This window comes from Sciurus vulgaris, assembly GCF_902686455.1.
Source record: "Sciurus vulgaris genome assembly, chromosome: 12".
Classification (NCBI taxonomy): Eukaryota; Metazoa; Chordata; class Mammalia; order Rodentia; family Sciuridae; genus Sciurus; species Sciurus vulgaris.
Genome location: NC_136473.1, coordinates 101398736 through 101417993, shown reverse-complemented (window position 1 = coordinate 101417993; position 19258 = coordinate 101398736). Strand labels below are relative to the sequence as shown.

Genomic DNA, 19258 nt, shown 5'->3' with positions numbered 1-19258 from the left:
TCAGGACAGGTAATAAAAGAACTGCAGAACTGAGAACAAGGCTGAATAGAAAGGCAGCAGGCACACAGTCCAGATATAGTAAGTAGTGTTACAGTCCATCACTTTAGGAATCCTCCAAGCAGTCAGTTACCCATAGAGAATGCAGCTCAGTTTTTGAAATGCTCTTTTGCACTAAAAATATCAAATCAGAATTTGAGCCAAGGGTGAAGGAAACTGTATTCCAACCCCAGTTAATGTTAAAAATTCAAAGAGCTGAACAGCTATTTTGTTCAAACTGAACCTTCAGGAAAAGCTTTTCTGTGTTTTCTAATACTAATTGGTTTGAACATTACTACTCCATCCAGGACAAACAGAACCAACAGGCAAAGCAGAACCAAGCCTACACTAAATTAAAGTATTCACTGGTTTTATCCTGCTGAACTTCATGAAAACAGGGTTCACCATGCATCCGGGGAAGTCAGTTGGGCTTTTGCTTCAAGACACTGTTCCTGGCCCGGTAGGATCTACTGTGTCTTTTGGCAATAAACTCAGGGCTGGCTGATGTGTGATGCACTAGCGTAATAATTCATTAATTTAAAGGGAATGAAAATAAACCGGGATCCAGTGCTCGCTGATGTTTATAGATGAAATCTTCATGAGGTATGTGGCATGATCCACAGATTATTATATGATAGTAAGGTTTTTGAAAAATTAGATACTGATTTTTCAGATATATATATATATATATTTTCAATATATATAAAAAATATAATGGAGGTTTTGGAAACTGACTTAATTTGCAGTACTGGGAATCAAACCCAGGGCCTTGTACATGCTACCCCAGCCCTGAAATTGACTTTAGAATGCACTTGAAAATGTTAAGGTGAGGGCTGGGGAGATAGCTCAGCTGGTAGAGCGCTTGCCTCGCAATCACAAGGCCCTGAGTTCGACCCCCAGTACCGCAAAAAAAAAAAAAGTTAAGGTGATAGCTTTTTTTCGTCATAGCTTAGAACATAGATTTGAAATCTTTAAAACACAATTAGTAATAAACAAGTTATACCATATGTTTAAAAACAATCTATATGGGGCTGGGGCTGTAGCTCAGTGGCAAAGCACTTGCCTAGCACGTGTGAGGCACTGGGTTCAATCCTTAGTACCACAAAAAAATAAACAAATAAAATAAAGGTATTCTGTTCATCTACAACTACACAAAAAACTTAAAAAAATCTATATAAGTCAGGTGTGGTGGTACACACCTGCAAGCCCAGTGACTTGGGAGGCTGAAACAAAACAAAACAAAACAAAACAGCTCAGGATGAGCACCTCTAGATTCAATTACCCAGTACCACAAAAGAAAAAAAAAAAAAAAAATCTACATAGTTTTAAAATGTGGGAAAATGGGCAACAAAAACTTGTCTAAGAAATATCAAGATAAAATTGCAGTACTCTATAAATTTGAAATAAATACTTTTTGATTTGCCAATGTCCTGAAAATTCACAATGTAAACTCAGTTAAAAATTGCATGCAGGGGCTGGAGAGAGCACTCAGTTGGTAGAGTGCTTGCCTCACAAGCACAAGGCCCTGGGTTCAATCCCCAGCACTGCAAAAAACAAACAAAAAACAAGAAAACTGCATGCAGGGCTGGGGTGGTAATCCAGTGGTAGAGCACTTGCCTAGCATGTGTGAAACGCTGGGTTCAGTTCTCAGCACCACATATAAATAAATAAATAAAGGTCCATCAACAACTAAAAATAATTTTCAAAAAAAACCTGCATGTAACATCTTGGTTACTTTTACTAAAAGTTTATAAAGTTTCTGAAAACAGAGTCAATTAATATGGAACATCAAAGATTTTAGCTAAATCGTAGGTTGCAACACAGCCAGGCCTGTGGTGAAAAAACAGATAATGAAGAGAATACGCGACCAGAATTACATTTCAGTATGACTGATATGCACATCACTTCTACAGATAATTAGGAATTTATTTACAAAATGAATAGTTTTGGTGAGTGGTTTTATTTACAACTCAGGAAATAAGAAGTCAGGATAAAAAAAAATTTAAAGAGAAAGCAGTTTTAATACTTTTCGTTTCTGTTTTGGAGGGGTTTGCTTTGGGGCGGGTTAGCTCAAGCTTAATGAAAATCTTACCCACTGTTGGGGACTCTGCTGAGAAAGTTTATTTGTTATCTTAACAGGAACATTTGTTAGAAAAATATCTTCTAAATTGTTATATTTGCATCTTAACTCATTTCTTATTTCTCTTCCTAGGGAAATTATTTTCCTTATATAAAAAGAATATCAAGGAATTCTTCAGATGCAATTCTTATGTTGTAAAGGGGAAAAGGCAGGAAGCCAGTTTCGACTGTGGTGTACCTTGTCAGTTCTTTACATAAAAATGCGTGGAACACTTAGTTATGTTTTAATACAAAACAGACGCTCTTCTGGAATTCAGAAATAACTTCAACAATAATACAATAGACCCAATTGGTCCTCGCAGTTCAGGCCTACGCTTTCTACAGACTACTGTTGCACACACCAGGGATATTACAGCCAAGTAAAAGAGACCTATGAAAATTTCTCTTTTTGGCAAAGTGAGTTTGAGGAATCCTGACCTGATAAATTCTCCAGAACCTATTTCAGTCTTGGAGTGAGGTTGCTAAATATTATTCTAAAATTCTCAAGATTTTGAGATTTTCAGAATCTTCAGTTTTTGTTCTGACTTTGACATCCCTTACATGACAAAATTCTACTCTCTGGCTTATTTTTTTTTCAGCACCCCCCTTTCTCATCTTCCCAATTCTGTCTGCAATGAGAATAGACATTTTAGCTACCTGTTCAGACCAGCTGTGCAACAGGCTACAAGATCCCCACATTAGGATTTTATGAAACTTTCCCTAATTGTCAGGGTAGTGCTGTTGGGCACATTTTGCTTCCGTATGTTTTTTTTTAAAGCAGCCATTTTTAATATTGTGAAATATGATCTGTCTCCTCCTCTCCCCACCCTCTAGGGCAGTGATAGATTTCAGGGTCTGTTCGGCAGAATTGGATTATATTATGCACAGTATACATGTTCATCACCAAAACTGGACTTCCCAGAATGTATGAATGTAGAATGAACTGCTGAGACTTCAAAATCCCAGTTCCTCAGAACTGATTTTATTAGCCAATACATACCAAAGACAAGTGGTCAAAGAAATCTTATTTTTCATTTACTTTCATCCCTGAAGTGCTACCCTACCATGGACTGTGGTTTTCTGGTGTTCTGATTAAGCTTTGCTAGCCATGTGCCGCTGCAGCACCAAGGAAACTGCTTTGCAGCCTGTCACCTCTCCTGGCAGACAGCCATCGTGGTCTCGGAGGGTAGGGTCAGCGCCGGACTGCAGCAGCAGCTCCACGATATCCAAAAACTCACAGGCAGCCGCTGAAAAGAAAACGACAAACATGAAGCAAGTTCAGCGAGAGACAAACGAGTTCGCCTGGCAGGAAAGGGAAGTGCTGGGCAGCGAGGAACACGGCACAGGGAGCACCTTCCTGGGCTGGGGACGATCAGGCCTCATGACACTGGATTTTCAAGTCTTCGGAAAATCAAATCTACTTTTTTGGTTGCCTAGAGACAGACAGACAGACAGACAGACACACACACACACACACACACACACACAAATTATATGTTTTAAATTATAAGACTTTTAAAAAATATTTTTTTAGGGCTGGGGAGATAGCTCAGCTGGTAGAGTGCTTGCCTCGCAAGCACTGAGTTCAATCCCCAGTACTGAAAAAAAAAAAAAAAAAAAAATTTTTTTTTAGTTGCTGATAGACATTTATTTATTTATTTATAAATGACTTTGAGAATCGAACCCAGTCCCTCTCACATGCTAGGCAAGTGCTCTACCACTGAGTTTCATCCTCAGCCCCACCCAATTCTTTAGGGATGGGTGAAGGCAAAGAGTAAAACATAACAGTGTCTAAGTATCTATTTTATTTCCATTTATATTTAGAATAATGACAGGTACGCAGACCAAAAGGCTAAAAATATTAAGTGTCAAAGAAAATGTGTTGTCTTTGAATGGTGGTTATGTGCATAACTAAGCTTTAACTTTTTACTTATTTATTAAAATTTTTTAAGTTGTTGATGTTTATTTTATTTATTTATTTATGTGCTGTGCTGAGAATTGAACCCAGGGCCTCACACATGCTAGGCAAGCGCTTCCACCACTGGGCCACAGACTAGTCCCTTAACATTTCAAACGGGGGAAAAAAGTAAACTGGTCCAGTGATCAAAGCACGGACTCTAAAAAAGAGCTGACGATACCAGTGTGTGTCACTAAGCCCAAGGCACAGGAAGGGGAGAAGGGCCTACAGACATCAAGACTTTATTTATAAAGATAATTACGGCTTTGTTGCAGGATGGACGAACAGACCAAAGGGCTGGAACAGAGCCATCTATTCTTTTGCTCGTACATGGAAAACTGCTTTATGACAAGCTGGTATCACAGATCAGTGAGGAAACAAAGGTCTGATGATTTCCTGGGGCTGAGACCACTGGACTCAAGGCAAAACCTGGCATTTCACATAAGCTGAAACACATGGCAATGACCCTGAAAAGATGAGCACCGGCGAGCTGATCAGAGCAACGGAAAGCAAGACCAGGAGGTATCACTTCATATCCATTGGGTTTGCGAAAATCAGAAATTTTCACAATACCACAAGAATAGGGGACTCCCCTTTAGATGTCTGAGAGTATCTGCTGGTGTAGTCACGTGCACCATCTGGCACGACAGGGCAGTCCAACCCAGAATTCCACTTCTAGTCATGTGCTCTTCTGGAATGTCACACGTGTTCTCCAGGATCTCTTTCTAAGAATGGACACAGCAGCAGCACTGTTCTAACAGACCTCAGATGTAAACAATCGACATGCTCACTCATAGTAACGTAAAAATAAAACGCTGGCACTTGCGCAGCGAACGAAACACTGAAAACACAACTTGGACTTATCTCCATAACAATGCTGAGGGGAAAAAAGCAAGTCAGGGGAATGTATTGGTATGACTCTATTGAAACAAAACATTTAAATGTAGACAAAACTAAACACCACTGCTCAAACCTACAAATATGCAGTGAAACGATAAAGGAAATCATTAGCAGAAATTTGAGATGGTGATAATTTCTGCGGAGGGCTGGGGGGCTGCAGAGGTACATGAATCCTTAAAGATACTGTTGGTGACATTCTATTTCTTAAGCTAGGTGGTGAGTACTTTTAAAAACTGCATCTTAAATTAATCATGTACATTTTATATTTCACTTTGTATTGTGATGCATCACATAGCAACAGTAATGGAAAAGTTAAAAAAAAAAAAAAAAGGTAAGAAAGCAGGGGTATGGAGCTTGATTCTATGGTCATTATAATGAGCACCTACTGACCAGTCCTGTCAAGAATACAGGTAAGATTCCTGCTCTTGAGAACTTATGATCAATATGTAGACAGCTAACTCTAGCACAGAAGAATGAAGGAGGACTGTGGCAGAGACACACACACTGCAAAGACAGGGAAAAAGAAGTAAAGTTTGAAGTCCAAATTAGATTCAAATTGAAGACAGTTTCTTATAAAATAGAAGGAAGTTATAGGTGCACTACCTGGTATCAAGCAGCTGTGGGAAAAAGGCATTTATCTGCACAAAAGCAGCTACATAACATCTATACTTTGAGCAATAATCATTTAACCTTTATACCACAGCTATCAGTCTCAACTTATTGAGAGGAACAGTTGGTTAAGTCTTAAAATTGCAGTGCTGCATGCCTGTAATCCTGGTGGCTTGGGAGACTGAGACAGGAGGACTAGAAGTTTGAGGCCAGTCTCAGCAACTTAATGAGACACTGACTCAAAATAGAAAAATAAAAAGGGTTGGGAATATAGTTCAGTGGTAAAACGCCCTTGGGTTAAATCCGCAGTACCCTGTCCCCCACAAAAAATTGGAAGGTTCAAACTTCCTAGTATTTTAGGATATCTGTATTTTAGGATAATAACCAATGTGTTCTATCAGATCTCACTTAGTTCAGATCTAACCCCACACACAAGCATGAAGATCAGGGTAAGTGAATGTGTGCTATGACTAAAGACACTAAGGAAGGACCTCTCAGACAAAGGGACAATGATTTAACATATGCAATGAAGTGATCTTTGTGGCACTGACATATGTATAATCTATGGGTTCCAACCCAGAAATGAAGCTTAAAATTTTAAGTTCCATATCTAGAGGACTACAGCCAACCAGCTAGGAAAGTGTCACCTGGGGTGTATAACAATTCCTAATTTGACAGATGTGAATGAAATGTTAGCTAACTGTAAAGTGAGTTTTAAATTTTGGATTTAAGAGTCACAAAAAAGTACTTCAGAGCAAGGGATGTAATATCCATATAAAAGGAATTTTATTAACAAGTGCCTGGGATTTATGCAAAGACAGACTCACATGAGACCATAAACAATCAGGAAGTTGTAGTAGAGAGATAAAAAGAGACCTAACTTAAAAGAACTGGAGTCCTGCCTTCACAGAGGTGAATCTTCCCATGACAAGAGGAGGACATCTGCGGGACCTGTGGGAGACTGGCACGTATAGATGCTCAACAAATAGTTGTTGAAAAACTATAGGTGTGTCCCCAATTAGGTGGTGGGCGATGTGAGTATGTGCTCTTTTGTATCTCCTCTCCACTCAGCACAGTGCTAAGAACTTAGAGTCTACTCAAAATTCATTAGGTAATTGATTTCCCCGCCTTTGGCATCTTCACAGGAGCACGTCACAAAATACAGTCGTCTTTCAGAAATGTGTAAGCTGACCATCCCCTCAAAACAAAGGAAAGAGGATGAGGAGGAGGAAAGAGTGCTAACACTTTACCAAATTAATGAGGGGATATATTGGTGCCCACAATGTGCTGGGAAATACAAAAACAGTTGTGAGCCCATCTCAGAAAGCTTGAGCAAGTCTACAGGGACTGGAACCATTGCTGAATTTATGGTACCCTGGGAACCTCTATTTGTCAAGTGCCACAGAGGCAGCCCTGACACTGGCACAGGTGAAGATGAATTTTCATTCAGAGCAGTGAGCCTTCTGACTCCATTAATCCTCAGGGTTTTGATGATGAATTTCTTTCTTTTTTATTTTATTTATTTTCCCTCCTAAGCCTCCTCCCACTGCCCTGTAACAGTGTGGAAGGAAGAGAACAGATGGTGCTTTACGTGGAAGACCGAGGGCTCATGAGGATACAAAGCCTGCCCACTTTGCAATCACATGACCACGATGCAAGGAAAAGCCTTGATTTCCCCTGGGAGTCACAGATGCAATGATATTAGTATTCCCAGTGGAGGAAGAGGAGGGGAAGGCTAACAGGCCATTTATAAGGAAGACCACACTTACACCAATATACTCCTCAGGAGGGCCCATGTTTAATCACAAAATAACAATAGGACAAATATCTGAAGATTCAAGACACTCAGGTAAAATATAGGTTAATAAGGGTTTTAATATGCTGCTACACCAAGACCACTTAGAATGAACTGATAAGGACTCACAGTAGTAGAATAGCGGCCTCTAGTTAACCTGCGATTGGCTCTGACCCAGTTTTAATCGGAAGAAGCCAGGATTTACAACCTGCTTAAGGATGGAGTTTGACAACTGCTATAATCAGAAGAGCTGTCAACACAAGGACAGCTGTCAAGCTCAACCGTAATTCATAAAAAATAATAGCTAAGCCCCCAAAGCTTCCCCAACATTGTCTGCACGCGTTGAATTTAAACATACTTATAGTTTTATGAAAGTTCCAAGAGTAGGTTAAGGTCCCTAAAATAAAATAAAATGGACAAATAGCTACTGGGTACCTACTAAATAGAAAGGGTTAAATAATATTAAGTGACTAAATGGATACAAGATGCTCACCAGATTCCCTGACATATAAAAGGTGCTTAATAAATGGTAATTATTATTACATATAATAATATGTAATTATACATAAATTACTGGTAAGTTACTTTTACCAGTAATTTATGTATAAAACTGGTAAAAGTTTAGTGACATAATAAAGAAAAATAAATAAAAAAGGAATCACTCTAGCTAGGTACATTAGCACATGTCTATAATCCTACCAACTCCGGAGGAAGGAAGATTCCAAGTTCAAAGTCAGCCTCAGCAACATAGCCTCTAAACAATTCAGTAAGACCCTGTTCAAAATAAAAAATACAAGGGGCTGGAGATGTAGCTCAGTGGTAAAGTGCCCCTGGGTTTAATTCCCAGCACACACACACAAGTCACGCTAAGTGATTAATTTTTATGAAATATTTCTGAGTTGTCAAAATATTCTAGTGTATATAATGTCAAAACTCCCTAATGATATTATTTTAGGACTTAATTTTTTGATGATAGCATATATGGTGTTTGTTTTTTTTTTTTTCCCACAATGATTAATATAATCTGAGAGATGAAAATAGAGTTTGTTTCAGCAGATCAATTTGGGGCAAGATTCTGGAATTAAGGACAATTTTTATTAATGTTTAGCCTCTCAATGAACAGAAATAAGAAAATAAAAGCCCACAAATGGACAGAGATATTGGCATGTGTTTACTCACAAGTAAAATCCTGACTCACTGACCAATGATAAGAAATTTTTCTTTATTTTTATATAATTATCTACCATAAAATAATGTCTTTTAAAAAAGAATCCATGACTATAATTATTTATGAACTTATGAAGAGAGAAGAGGGATCAAAAGACCTGATAAGCACCTTAGCTCTGCTACCCACGACCTGCATTACTCTGTTCAGGTCGTCACCTCTCTGGCTTTTGGTTTTACATCTGGAAGTGGGGAGAGCAATACCTAAGTCTGGGCATTTGTTGAAAAAGATTAATAAACTAGAAACAGCAACACTACCACTCCACTGTCTGTCTTGGCTGGGTATAAAATGACCCCCAAAGGTTCATGTGTTGAATGTGTGGTCCCCAATGCAGCAATGTTCAGTGGTGGAGATTCTTAAAGTGATCAATTGAGCTCTAATCTTATCAGCAGATTAACCCATTGATGATTTATAATTTGGCAGCATTACTGGGAGGTGATGGGGCTTAGTTGGAAGTAGTTCTCTGGGATGTGTCCCAGCCCCTTCCGTGCTTTCTTTCAGTGCTTCCTGGCTGCCATGAGGGGAGCAGCTTTGCTCTTCCATGCTCTTCCACCATGATGTACTGTGTCACCACAGGCATAGAAACAATGGAGTCAGCTGACTGTAAATTGAAACCGCTGAAACTATGAGCCAAATTATTTTTTTCTCCTTAAGGTTGTTATTCTAAGGTATTTTGTATCTCAGTGATGGAAAGTTGTACAAACCTTTCATTTGAGTATAAAATATGGAAGAGTATCAAAGTCACATATATGAAATTTCATAGGATCATTTTTGAAATCTCAGAAGCACCCTTTCCCTGATAACTCTCCCTAGTGCTACCCAGTTCGTCCAAGTAATTAGTATCCTGCCTCCTAAATCTAGTGATGAGTTTTTCCTGTTTTTTGACCTCTGTGTAAATGGGAAGCATACTCTATGTGCTCTTTTGTGTCCACCATCTTGAGAACAACAGCAAGTTTGTGAGATTCCTACAAGCTGCTGCATGTGGTCATCGTTCATTCTCAGTGCTGTGTGGCATTCCACTAGATGAATACTTCAGACTATTGTGATCAGTTCTCATAATTCCTGAATCTGAAGATTCCAATGTTTTATCAATTTTAGAAATTATCAGTAAATATATCCTTGTATACTGATTTTCTTCTATCTCTCTTGGAATGCCTATTAAAAATGTTGAATTTTCTCATGCCATTCTAAATGTCTCTGTTATATTTTCCATCTTTATCTTTCTTTAAACAGAGACTCTGGTGATTTCTTTAGAAATAGTTTTTCTTTTTTAAACTTGTGCCAATTCAGTACTTGAACCTACCCACTGTAAAATTTCCATTTTTTTCACTTATTCAAGTTCTGTTTGGTTCTCTTTCAATTCTTCCCATTCTTTTTTGAAGTATCTTGTTTTTATTGATTCCTGATTTTTTACAGACTTGTTCTTTTAATTTCTTTTTTTTTTTTTTGCAGTGCTGGGGATTGAACCCAGGGCCTTGTGCTTGGGAGGCAAGCATTCTACCAACTGAGCTATCTCCCCAGCCCTTCTTTTAATTTCTATCTAATAATTTTACTGAGTTCCTCAAAGTGTAATCCTGTGATTTATTATGTCTGCTGACATTCACCCAAATGTATTTTGTAATTCTGGATTGTGAGCTTATTCTCATTGAACCTTCATTATGTAGAAATTTTGTGCTGCTTGGATTGATGACATGTCTGTCAGGTTCTGGGGTGGAGAGGGTGGGAATAAACCAAATCAGTACACTTACTATGTCAATTTCTTTCTTTTTTTGATGGAGGCTTGAACCCAGGGGTACTTTTGCTATTGCTGTATTGTAGTTACTTCTCCAGTCCTTTTTATTTTGAGACAGGGTCTTGCTAAATTTCCCAGATTGATCTTGAACTTGTGGTCCTCCTCCCTCAGCAACCTATTTTGCTGGGATTACAGGTGTATGCCACTTTGGCTATGTTAATTTCTTAATCTAAAGATTTCTCAAACAATCAAAGAGCATAAAGTTGAATCCCACGTTGTGTGAAGTAGGTGTTTTTCCCCCACCCAGACAATGGTCTGAAGCAATCACTTTTGTCTACCTTCTTTGTATCGGTGGGCCAATATTTTCTAATTAAATCCCATCCAACCTCCTGCTTTTCTTTTTCTCTCTCTCTCTCTTTCTTCCTCTCTTCTCCCTTCTTTCTTTCTCTTCTCTTTACTTTTCTTTTTTAAAGTGGAGGGTGTAGCCCTTTAAAGGTCCTGGCTCATGTGCAGGGTCTCAGTTCCAAATCCACATTACTCCCACTTACAGAGGGCTTATTTCCAGGCCGTACAGGGATTAAAACTGATGTCCAGAGTTTTCCCAGATATAGTATTAGCTCACACACTTACCACTATGGTAACTGAATTCTTTTTTATTGGGTGGGAGATGAAGAAATCTGGGAACCATTCTTATCTTAAAAAGGATGTTTGGTATATTTTACCCAGCAAATGGGAATTCAATAAATATCTATTAAATGAATTAAATAGAATTAAGAAGATTAAATATAGTAACTACTGCGAGAGCCTATGATATTTAAAGTTTAACTTTCAAACATGTAACATATGCCTATGGTTCTAAAAACAGAAGCTTAGAAGAGTTTATAGGAAAAAGTTTATCCTGTTGCAGTAGCTTCACAGCCCCCTACCTTTTTTGATACTGGGGATTGAACCCATGGATATTCAACCACTGAGATATCCTCAGCCCTTTTTAGTATTTTATTTAGAGACAGGGTTTCATTAGTTGCTTAGGGCCCTGCTGAGTTGCTGAGGCTGGCTTTGAACTCACTCCTCCTGCTTCAGCAACCCAAGCTGCTGGGATTACAGGTGTGGACCACCTCTCCTGGCTTCACAGCTCCTCTTGCTCGTAGGCAACTGACATTATTAGCTTTTTGTGTATCTATTATCTTATGCACTGACTAGCAAATATATATATATATAATATACATACACATATATTACATATAAATATATATTTTTTCACGATAACATACTATATATACTGTTCTGTATCTTAATCCTTTCACTTAATAGCATTATCTTAGAGATTTTTCCACGTCAGCACATGAGAAAATACAATGTATTTTGAAGCCAGTTCAAAAGGTTGTTTGAAAAATCCCTACCCTTTTGCTATCTATAAATACATTTTACAAATATCAAACTTAAATGGAGGGGCTGGGGTTGTAGCTCAGTGGTAGAGCATGTGGGAGGCACTGGGTTTGATTCTCAGTATCACATATAAATACATAAATAAAATAAACGTCCATCGACAATTGAAAAAATATTTTTAAAAAAGTTAAAAAAAAACTTAAATGAACATATTCTCACATCCGTAAAGGCATTTACTCCTAATGGTTACTAGGAATGATAGAATGACTCATCTAGATTCTCAAAGGCACATTCAGTCTGGTTTAGCTATTGCTGCAATTTCTAGAAGGGAGAAATAAGGGGAAAACCTGGCAGAGCCATAAGAAGGCACTAAAGAAAGTCCGAATGGACGAATGGAAGAAGGAAGGAGGGGATGTAAGTAAGAATTGCTTGAGGACAGCACGTGGGTGCCACATCAGGGGTAGTCTTTCTAAGCACAGAAGTGAACTCCAGACTTACAGCAAATATACTGGAGCAAAAGAAAGCTGACTTCTTGAAGCAAGGCACTAGGAAAAAGGGGTAGCCCTGAATTTTGTGCTGAAGGCTTCTTAGTCACCGTGAAAAGTTTCTCCTTTCTCTTTTCTGACTCTGCGGCTGTTGGACCTATGCCTGATTATCCCAAATTGCCATCACAATTGTAGAGATGGCTGAAAATGCTTATTTCTCAGTCAAAAGTACTGGAGAAGCCACATGATTGAAATGCCACAGAAACAGATTTAAGGAATGAGATGTGAATGCTGTGGAAGGTACTTATTTCCTAGTACATCTAGAGATATGGGGTGAATTTCTGGTTCTTCTAGGCAAATTCAATAACCTGAGTTTTGGTCACTTATAAAATGGAGAAAATAATAATGACTTTACAGACAGCTGTTCACAGTTTACAGATTAGTTTATACTGTATTGTATATGCAAATTTTATATGGTTCTTTCAAGTTTTTGATAACATACGATATGTATGTATGTAATCTGAATTAACAAATATTTCAAGCACACTATACAGAGGAAGACAGAGGCTAACAAATTCAGCTACTGCAAATAATGCTGCAATAAATGTTTTAAACCATGCTTCGTTATTTACACGTTTGGGAGTTTTACTAGGGTATATATCTAGAAGTGGAACTGCTGGGTTGTAAGGTATATACCTTCAACTTTACTAGATCTTGCTAAAGTGATCTCAGAGAGGCTGTAGAGAGACTCTCGTCAGCAACCTATGAGAGTTCTTTTTGCTCCACATCCCAATTCTAATATCTGTGGATGTTTATATGTTGCCAAGTAATCTGTATAATACGGTGTGAAACTGTACCTAAAATTTTTCTTGGTTATTGTTAGACAACAATACTCCAAGGGTCTCCCACATTTCTGCATGTCTTATGGGCAGAGGTACAGTCTGCTCTCATTCCAGACTTTTTTCAAGGATTATCTGTATGTAGTGAACAGCTTTGCACAACAGAGATGGTGTTTTCTTCTAAAGTGAAGCATAGGTTTGTTTATTGTCTGGAATAATAAAAATATATTCTTCAGGGTATAAGTTGGATAGATTTGCTTGAAGCTCATTAGAGAAGACCGGAGTTCCCTGAGATTAGGATTCCTAAGTTATGACACACTATGCGTGCAGTCTACCTGGGTCTTTCTGCACTGCTCCTGTGGGACTCTGGAGGCAAGAGTAAATGAGGAAAACATGAAGTTCATGCTGCTTTCGTGCTACAGATCAAAATCTCTTGTGTCTGATCCAACAATTTTGTGTCTTTTGCCATCAACCATGAAACTGTGAGGCAATCTAAGACTTCACAGTTCTTGACTGTAATTAATGACATTATCTTTTCTTATTATTGGTGGGCTATCTAGCTCGTCTCATTTGTGAAATGTCTATCCATATTTTTGATCTATTTTTCTATTGCATTTCTTTGTTACTGACTGGGTAGATGTTCTTTATTCATTCTGAGTATTAATTCTGTGAGGGTTATTTGCATTTAAAATATCTTCTCTCAGTTGGTAGCTTTTATTTTTACTTGGCTTATACTATCTTTGGTTTTTTAAAAATTTGCTGATTAGTTATACATGACAGCAGAATGCATTTTGACTCACTGTACACAAATGGAGCACAACTCTTCATTTCTCTGGTTGTATACAATGTAGAGTCACACCATTCATGCAATCATACATGTACATAGGGTAATAATGTCTGTCTCATTCCACCATCTTTCCCACCCCATCTTTGGTTTTACAGAAGTTTAAATTTTAATGTAGTTGAGATTCATAATTTAAATTATAGGGTATACTTTTTTGTATTTTATTAAGAAACCATTTCTTGAAATCTTAGGGTAGTTTTGATTTGCATTTCCCTGATTGCTAGAGATGCTGAACATTTTTTCACATATCTGTTGGCCATTTGTGTTTCTTCCTTTGAGAAGTTTGTTTAGTTCTTTTACAGTTGACTGGGCTTGTTTTCTTTTTTGGTGTTAGGTTTTTTGAGTTCTGTGTACATTCTGGAATATTAATCCCCTATTGGAGCAGTAGCTGGCCAAGATCTCCCATTTTTTAGGCTCTCTTCATACTCTTAGTCATTTCCTCTGCTGTGCAGAAGGTTTTTCAGTTTGATGGCATCCCACTCATTGATATTTGGCTTTATTTCTTGTGCTTTGGGCGTATGGTTAAGGAAGCCAGTGCCAGTACTTATATGATTAGTGTTGATCCTATATTTTCTTCTAGCAGTTGTAAAGTTTCTGGTCTAATTCCTAAGTTCTTGATCCATTTGATTTGAGTTTTGTGTAGGGTGAATAGCTATTCTTCAAGTAGCTATTTGGTTTTCCCAGCACCATTTGTTAAAAAGGCTGTTTTTTTCTCCAAGATATCTATTTTTGGTAACTTTGTCAAATATCAGATGGCTCCAGTTATGTGGATTTGTATCTATGTCTTCTAGTCTATTCCCCTGGTCTTTATATAATTTTGATGCCAATACCATACTGTTTTAGTTACTATAGCTCTGTAAAACAATTTCAGATCAGGTACTGTGATGTCTCCTGCTTTGCTTTTCTTACTTAGTATTGCCTTGGCTATTCTGGGTCTCTTATTCTTCTAAGTGATTTAAGAATTTTTTTTTTAAATTCTGTGAAGAAAGTCCTTGGTATTTTGGTGGGGACTGCATTGAATCTGTATATTGCTTTTGGTAGTGTGGTCATTTTGACAATATTAATTCTGCCTATCCAAGAACATGGGATGTCTTTCTATCATCTAAGGTCTTCTTCAAGTTCTTTCTTCAGTGTTCTAGAATTTTCATTAAAAGCTCTTTTGACTCCTTGGTCAGATTAATTCCCAAGTATTTAAACATTTTTGGAGTTTACTGTGACTGGAATGGTTTTCCTGATTTCTTCGGCTGAAACTGTTGGAGTACGGGAAAGCTATAGATTTATGAATGTTGATCCTGTACCCTGCTACTTTGCTAAATTCATTTATGAACTCTAGAAGTCTACTGGTGGAGTTTTTTGGGTCTTCTAGATATAGGATCATATCATTGGCCAATAGGGATAGTTTGACTTCTTTTTCTGTTTGTATCCCTTTGATTTCCTTTTCTTGTCTGATTGCTCTGGCTAATGTTTGGAGGGTTATACTGAATAGGAGTGGTGAGAGTGGACAGCCTTGTCTTGTACCTGAACTTAAGAGGAAATGCTTTTAGTTTTTCTCCATTCAGTATGATGTTAGCTTTGGGTTTGTCATAACTGGCCTTTACAATGTTGAGTAAGTTACTTTAATCCCTAGCTTTTCCAGCATTTTTTACATGAATGGTGTTGGATTTTATCAAAAGCCCATTCTGCATCTATTGAGATGATCTTGTGATTTCTGAATTACATTTATTGCTATGCGTATGTTAAACCAACCTTGCATCCCTTGAATGCAAGCTTGAATACACTTGATCATGGTGTATTCCTTACTGATGTGTTTTTGAATGTGGTTTGCTAATATTTTATTAAGAATTTTTGCATCTATGTTCATTAGGAATGTGGGTCTGTAGTTTTCCTTCCTTGAGGTGTCTTTGTCTGGTTTTGGCAACAGGGTTACACTGGCTTCATAGAAGTATTTGGGCATGTTCCCTCTCTTCTACTCTCATGGAATAATTTGAGAAGGACTGATTTTAGTTCTATAAAGGTCTGGTAGAACTCATCTGAGAATCCATCAGGCCCTGTGCTTTTCCTTTTTGAAAGACTTTTAATTGCTGTTTCAGTTTCATTCCCTGATGTTGGTGTGGTTAGCCAGGAGTGGTGTCATAAGTCTGTAATCCCAGCAGCTTGGGAGGCTGGGGCAGGAGGATCACAAGTTCAAAGTCAGCCTCAGCAATTTAGTGAGAACCTGTCTCAAATTTTACAAAAGGTGAGGATGTGGCTCAGTGGTTAATCACCCCTGGGTTCAATCCCTTGTTAAAAAAAAAAAAAAAAAGTGTGTTAACGTTTTCTATATGTTCCTGATTCAATTTGGGCAGGTCATGTGTCTAGAAATTTGTTGGTGTCTCCCAGATTTTCCAGTTTATTGGAGTATAAAATTTCAAAATAGGTTCTAGTAATCTGCTGGATTTCAGAAGGGTCTGGGTGATACATCATTTTTCATCTCTGTTCTTGTTGATCTGCATCTTTTTAATCTTTCTTTTGGTTAGTTTGGCTAAGGGTCTATCAATCTTATTTATCTTTTCAAAGAACCAACTCTTCATTACACTGATCCTGTGTATGTGTATTGTTTTCTTATTCTCAATTTCATTGATTTTGGCTTTGATATTAATCATTAACCTGTCTTCTATTGGTTTGGGGGTTAGCTTGTTCTTTTTCTAAAGTCTTGAGGTAGAACATAAGTTTATTTATTTGGGATCTAATTTTTTGATGTAGGCATTCAGTGCTAAAAATTTTCCTCTTAGAATGACTTTCATACTGTCTCGCAGATTTTGATATGTTGTATCTCTGTTCTCATTTGTTTCTAAGAATTTCTTGATTTCTACTCCCACTTTTCTTTGTTGATCCATTCTTCATTTAAGAGAGGACTGTTTTAATCTCATGTGCTTAAGTGTTTCCTATTATTTTTTGCGCTGCCTGGGGATCAAATCCCGGGCCTTGTGCTTACAAGGCAAGCACTCTACTGACTGAGCTATCTCCCCAGCCCCCCTATTACTTTTGATGTTGATTTATAGCTTTACTCCATTTTGATCTGATAGGATACACTGGATTATACTGATTTTTTTTTTTTTTTTTTTTTTTTTTTTGTATTTGCTAAGATTTGCTTTGTGGCCTAGAACATGATCTATTTTGAAAAAAGTTCATTGTGCAGCTGAAAAGGTAAATTCAGTTGTTTTGGGGTAGAATATTCTGTAGATGTCTATTAGGTTCATTTGATTTATAGTGTTGTCTAAGTTGGAGATATCTTTATTAATTTTATGTTTTGATGACCTACATGTTGGCGATAAGGGTGTATTGAAATTGCCCAGTCTTACTGTGTTGCAGTCTACATGGGATTTAATGTCACGGAGTATTCTTTCATGTAATTGCATGTGTTAACAGTTGGGGCATAAATGTTTATTACTATTATATCTTCTTGTTGGACTGTTCCCTTTACTAGGATGTAGAGACCTCCTTGGTCTCTTCTGATTAATTTTTGCTTAAACTTTGCTTTGTTAGATATGAGAATAACTACTCCTGCTTGTTTTCTTGGACCATATGCTGTCAGATATGAGAATAGCTACTCCTGCTTATTTTCTTGGACCATAAACATAGAATATTTTTTGCCATCCTTTTCCCTTCAGCCTGTGGATGTCTTTGCCTACGAGATGGTGTCTTGTAAAAAGCATATATTCAGATCTTGTTTTTTGATCCGTTCTGCTAATCTGTGTCTTTTAATTGGGAGTTAATATTCTGCGTTAGTATGGATATGTTTGTGGTTTCCTGCCATTTTTTTCTATATTTTTAAAATCCTGTCTTGATTCTCATTTAAGTGGATTATTCTTGTACTGAATGTTCTCTGCTTGTGAGTTTTGGGAATTGTTTTTTAGTTCCTCTGTGTGCAGTTTATCTTTGAATATTCTTTGTAGACTTGGTGTTCATGAATTCTTTTAGTTTATTCTTGTTGTGGAAAGTTTTATTTCACTCTCAAATTCGAAACTGAGCTTTGCTGGGTACGATATCCTTGGCTGGCAGTTGTTTTCTGTTAGGGCTTGGAATATCTCATTCCCTCCTTGATTTTAGGGTCTGAACTCAGAAATCAGAAGTGAACCTTACTGGTTTGCCTCTAAATGTGACCTGATATTTCTCTCTTACAGAATTTAATATTATTTCTTTATTTTCTATGTTGGCATTTTGATTATGTCTTGGCAAGCTTCTTATTTGACTAGTGTACTGGGGGTCCTATAAGCCTCCTGTATGTGATGTCTAGTCTATCTCATTTCCAATCTGGGAAAAGTTTTCTGTAACTTTCTCACTGAAAATGTTCTTTATGCCTTTGGTTTGTATCTCCATGTTCCTCTTCTATTCCAATGACCCTCAGGTTTGGTCTTTTAAAGTTGTCCCAAAGTTCTTATATATTCTGGTCATTTCCCTTTATTGTCTTCTATGTACTCAAGTTCATATGGGCTTTTCAATGCCCGAAACTCTGTCTTCAAGGGCTGACATTCTATTTTCTATACAATCTCATCTGTTAGTGATGCCTTCAAGTGAGCTTTTAATTTGGTTGATAGTGTCTTTCATTTCTAAGAATTTTGCTTGGTTTCTTTTCACTATTTCTTTCTTTATTGCTTTTTGTTTGTTTCTTTGTTTGATTTCAGGGATTGAACCCAGGGGCACTTAACCACTGAGCCACATCCCCAACCTTTTTATTTATTTATTTTTTTTATATATTTTATTGAGAGACAGAACCTCACTGAGTTGCTTAGGGTCATGCTAAGTTGCTGAGGATGCTTTGAATTCATGATCTTCCTGCCTCAGCTTCACAAGCCACTGGGATTATAGGCATGTGTCACCATGCTCAGCTTGTAACTGCTCTCTTAATTTCTTCCTTAGTTCTTCTTTTAGTTCATTGAACACTATAATAATCAGTTTTTTATAATCTTTCTCTGTGTTTTCATCCATCTCATTATTAGTGGGATCCTTTGTTGGGGGGAATTGTGGCTTCGGGGGGAGATGTTTGCCTGTTTTCTCATGTTTTCAGCGGTCGTGGTCTTGAACATCAATTGTGGTGGATTCCTCTACCTCTTTGTTTGCATGTGTCCTTTTGTGTGTAATTATCTTATTTGTTCTGGGATTTCTCTCTTGTTTTTGATGTCTGTGTATATGCCAAGGGGTGGGACCTGAGTTCCTTCTCTGATTGTTGCTTCTTGGGTCCTTGTTGGTTTGGGGTATTTGTCTCCTCAGTTCTTTGAGTTGGAATAATGTGAGGGAATGTTTAATTCAGTGGCAGTGTCTAACCTGTGAATTTTTACTGTCCCTTTCTGTA

General features: G+C 37.6%; 1 protein-coding gene across 6 annotated transcripts in view; it reads right to left on the bottom strand.

Annotated features, from left to right (window-relative positions):
- Positions 1 to 3114: 3114 nt before the first annotated feature.
- ACBD6 (acyl-CoA binding domain containing 6) overlaps positions 3115 to 19258 on the bottom strand; it is a 150011-nt gene continuing 133867 nt past the window's right edge. For 2 of the 6 annotated variants that reach the window (XM_079105950.1, XM_079105951.1), the window contains one exon: positions 3115 to 3401. In XM_079105950.1, the coding sequence (XP_078962076.1) occupies positions 3247 to 3401 (155 nt within the window). In that variant the 3' untranslated portion in view covers positions 3115 to 3246. The remainder of the gene's footprint in view (positions 3402 to 19258) is intronic. The other 4 variants (XR_013758010.1, XR_013758012.1, XR_013758013.1 and 1 more) reach the window with 4 other exon arrangements.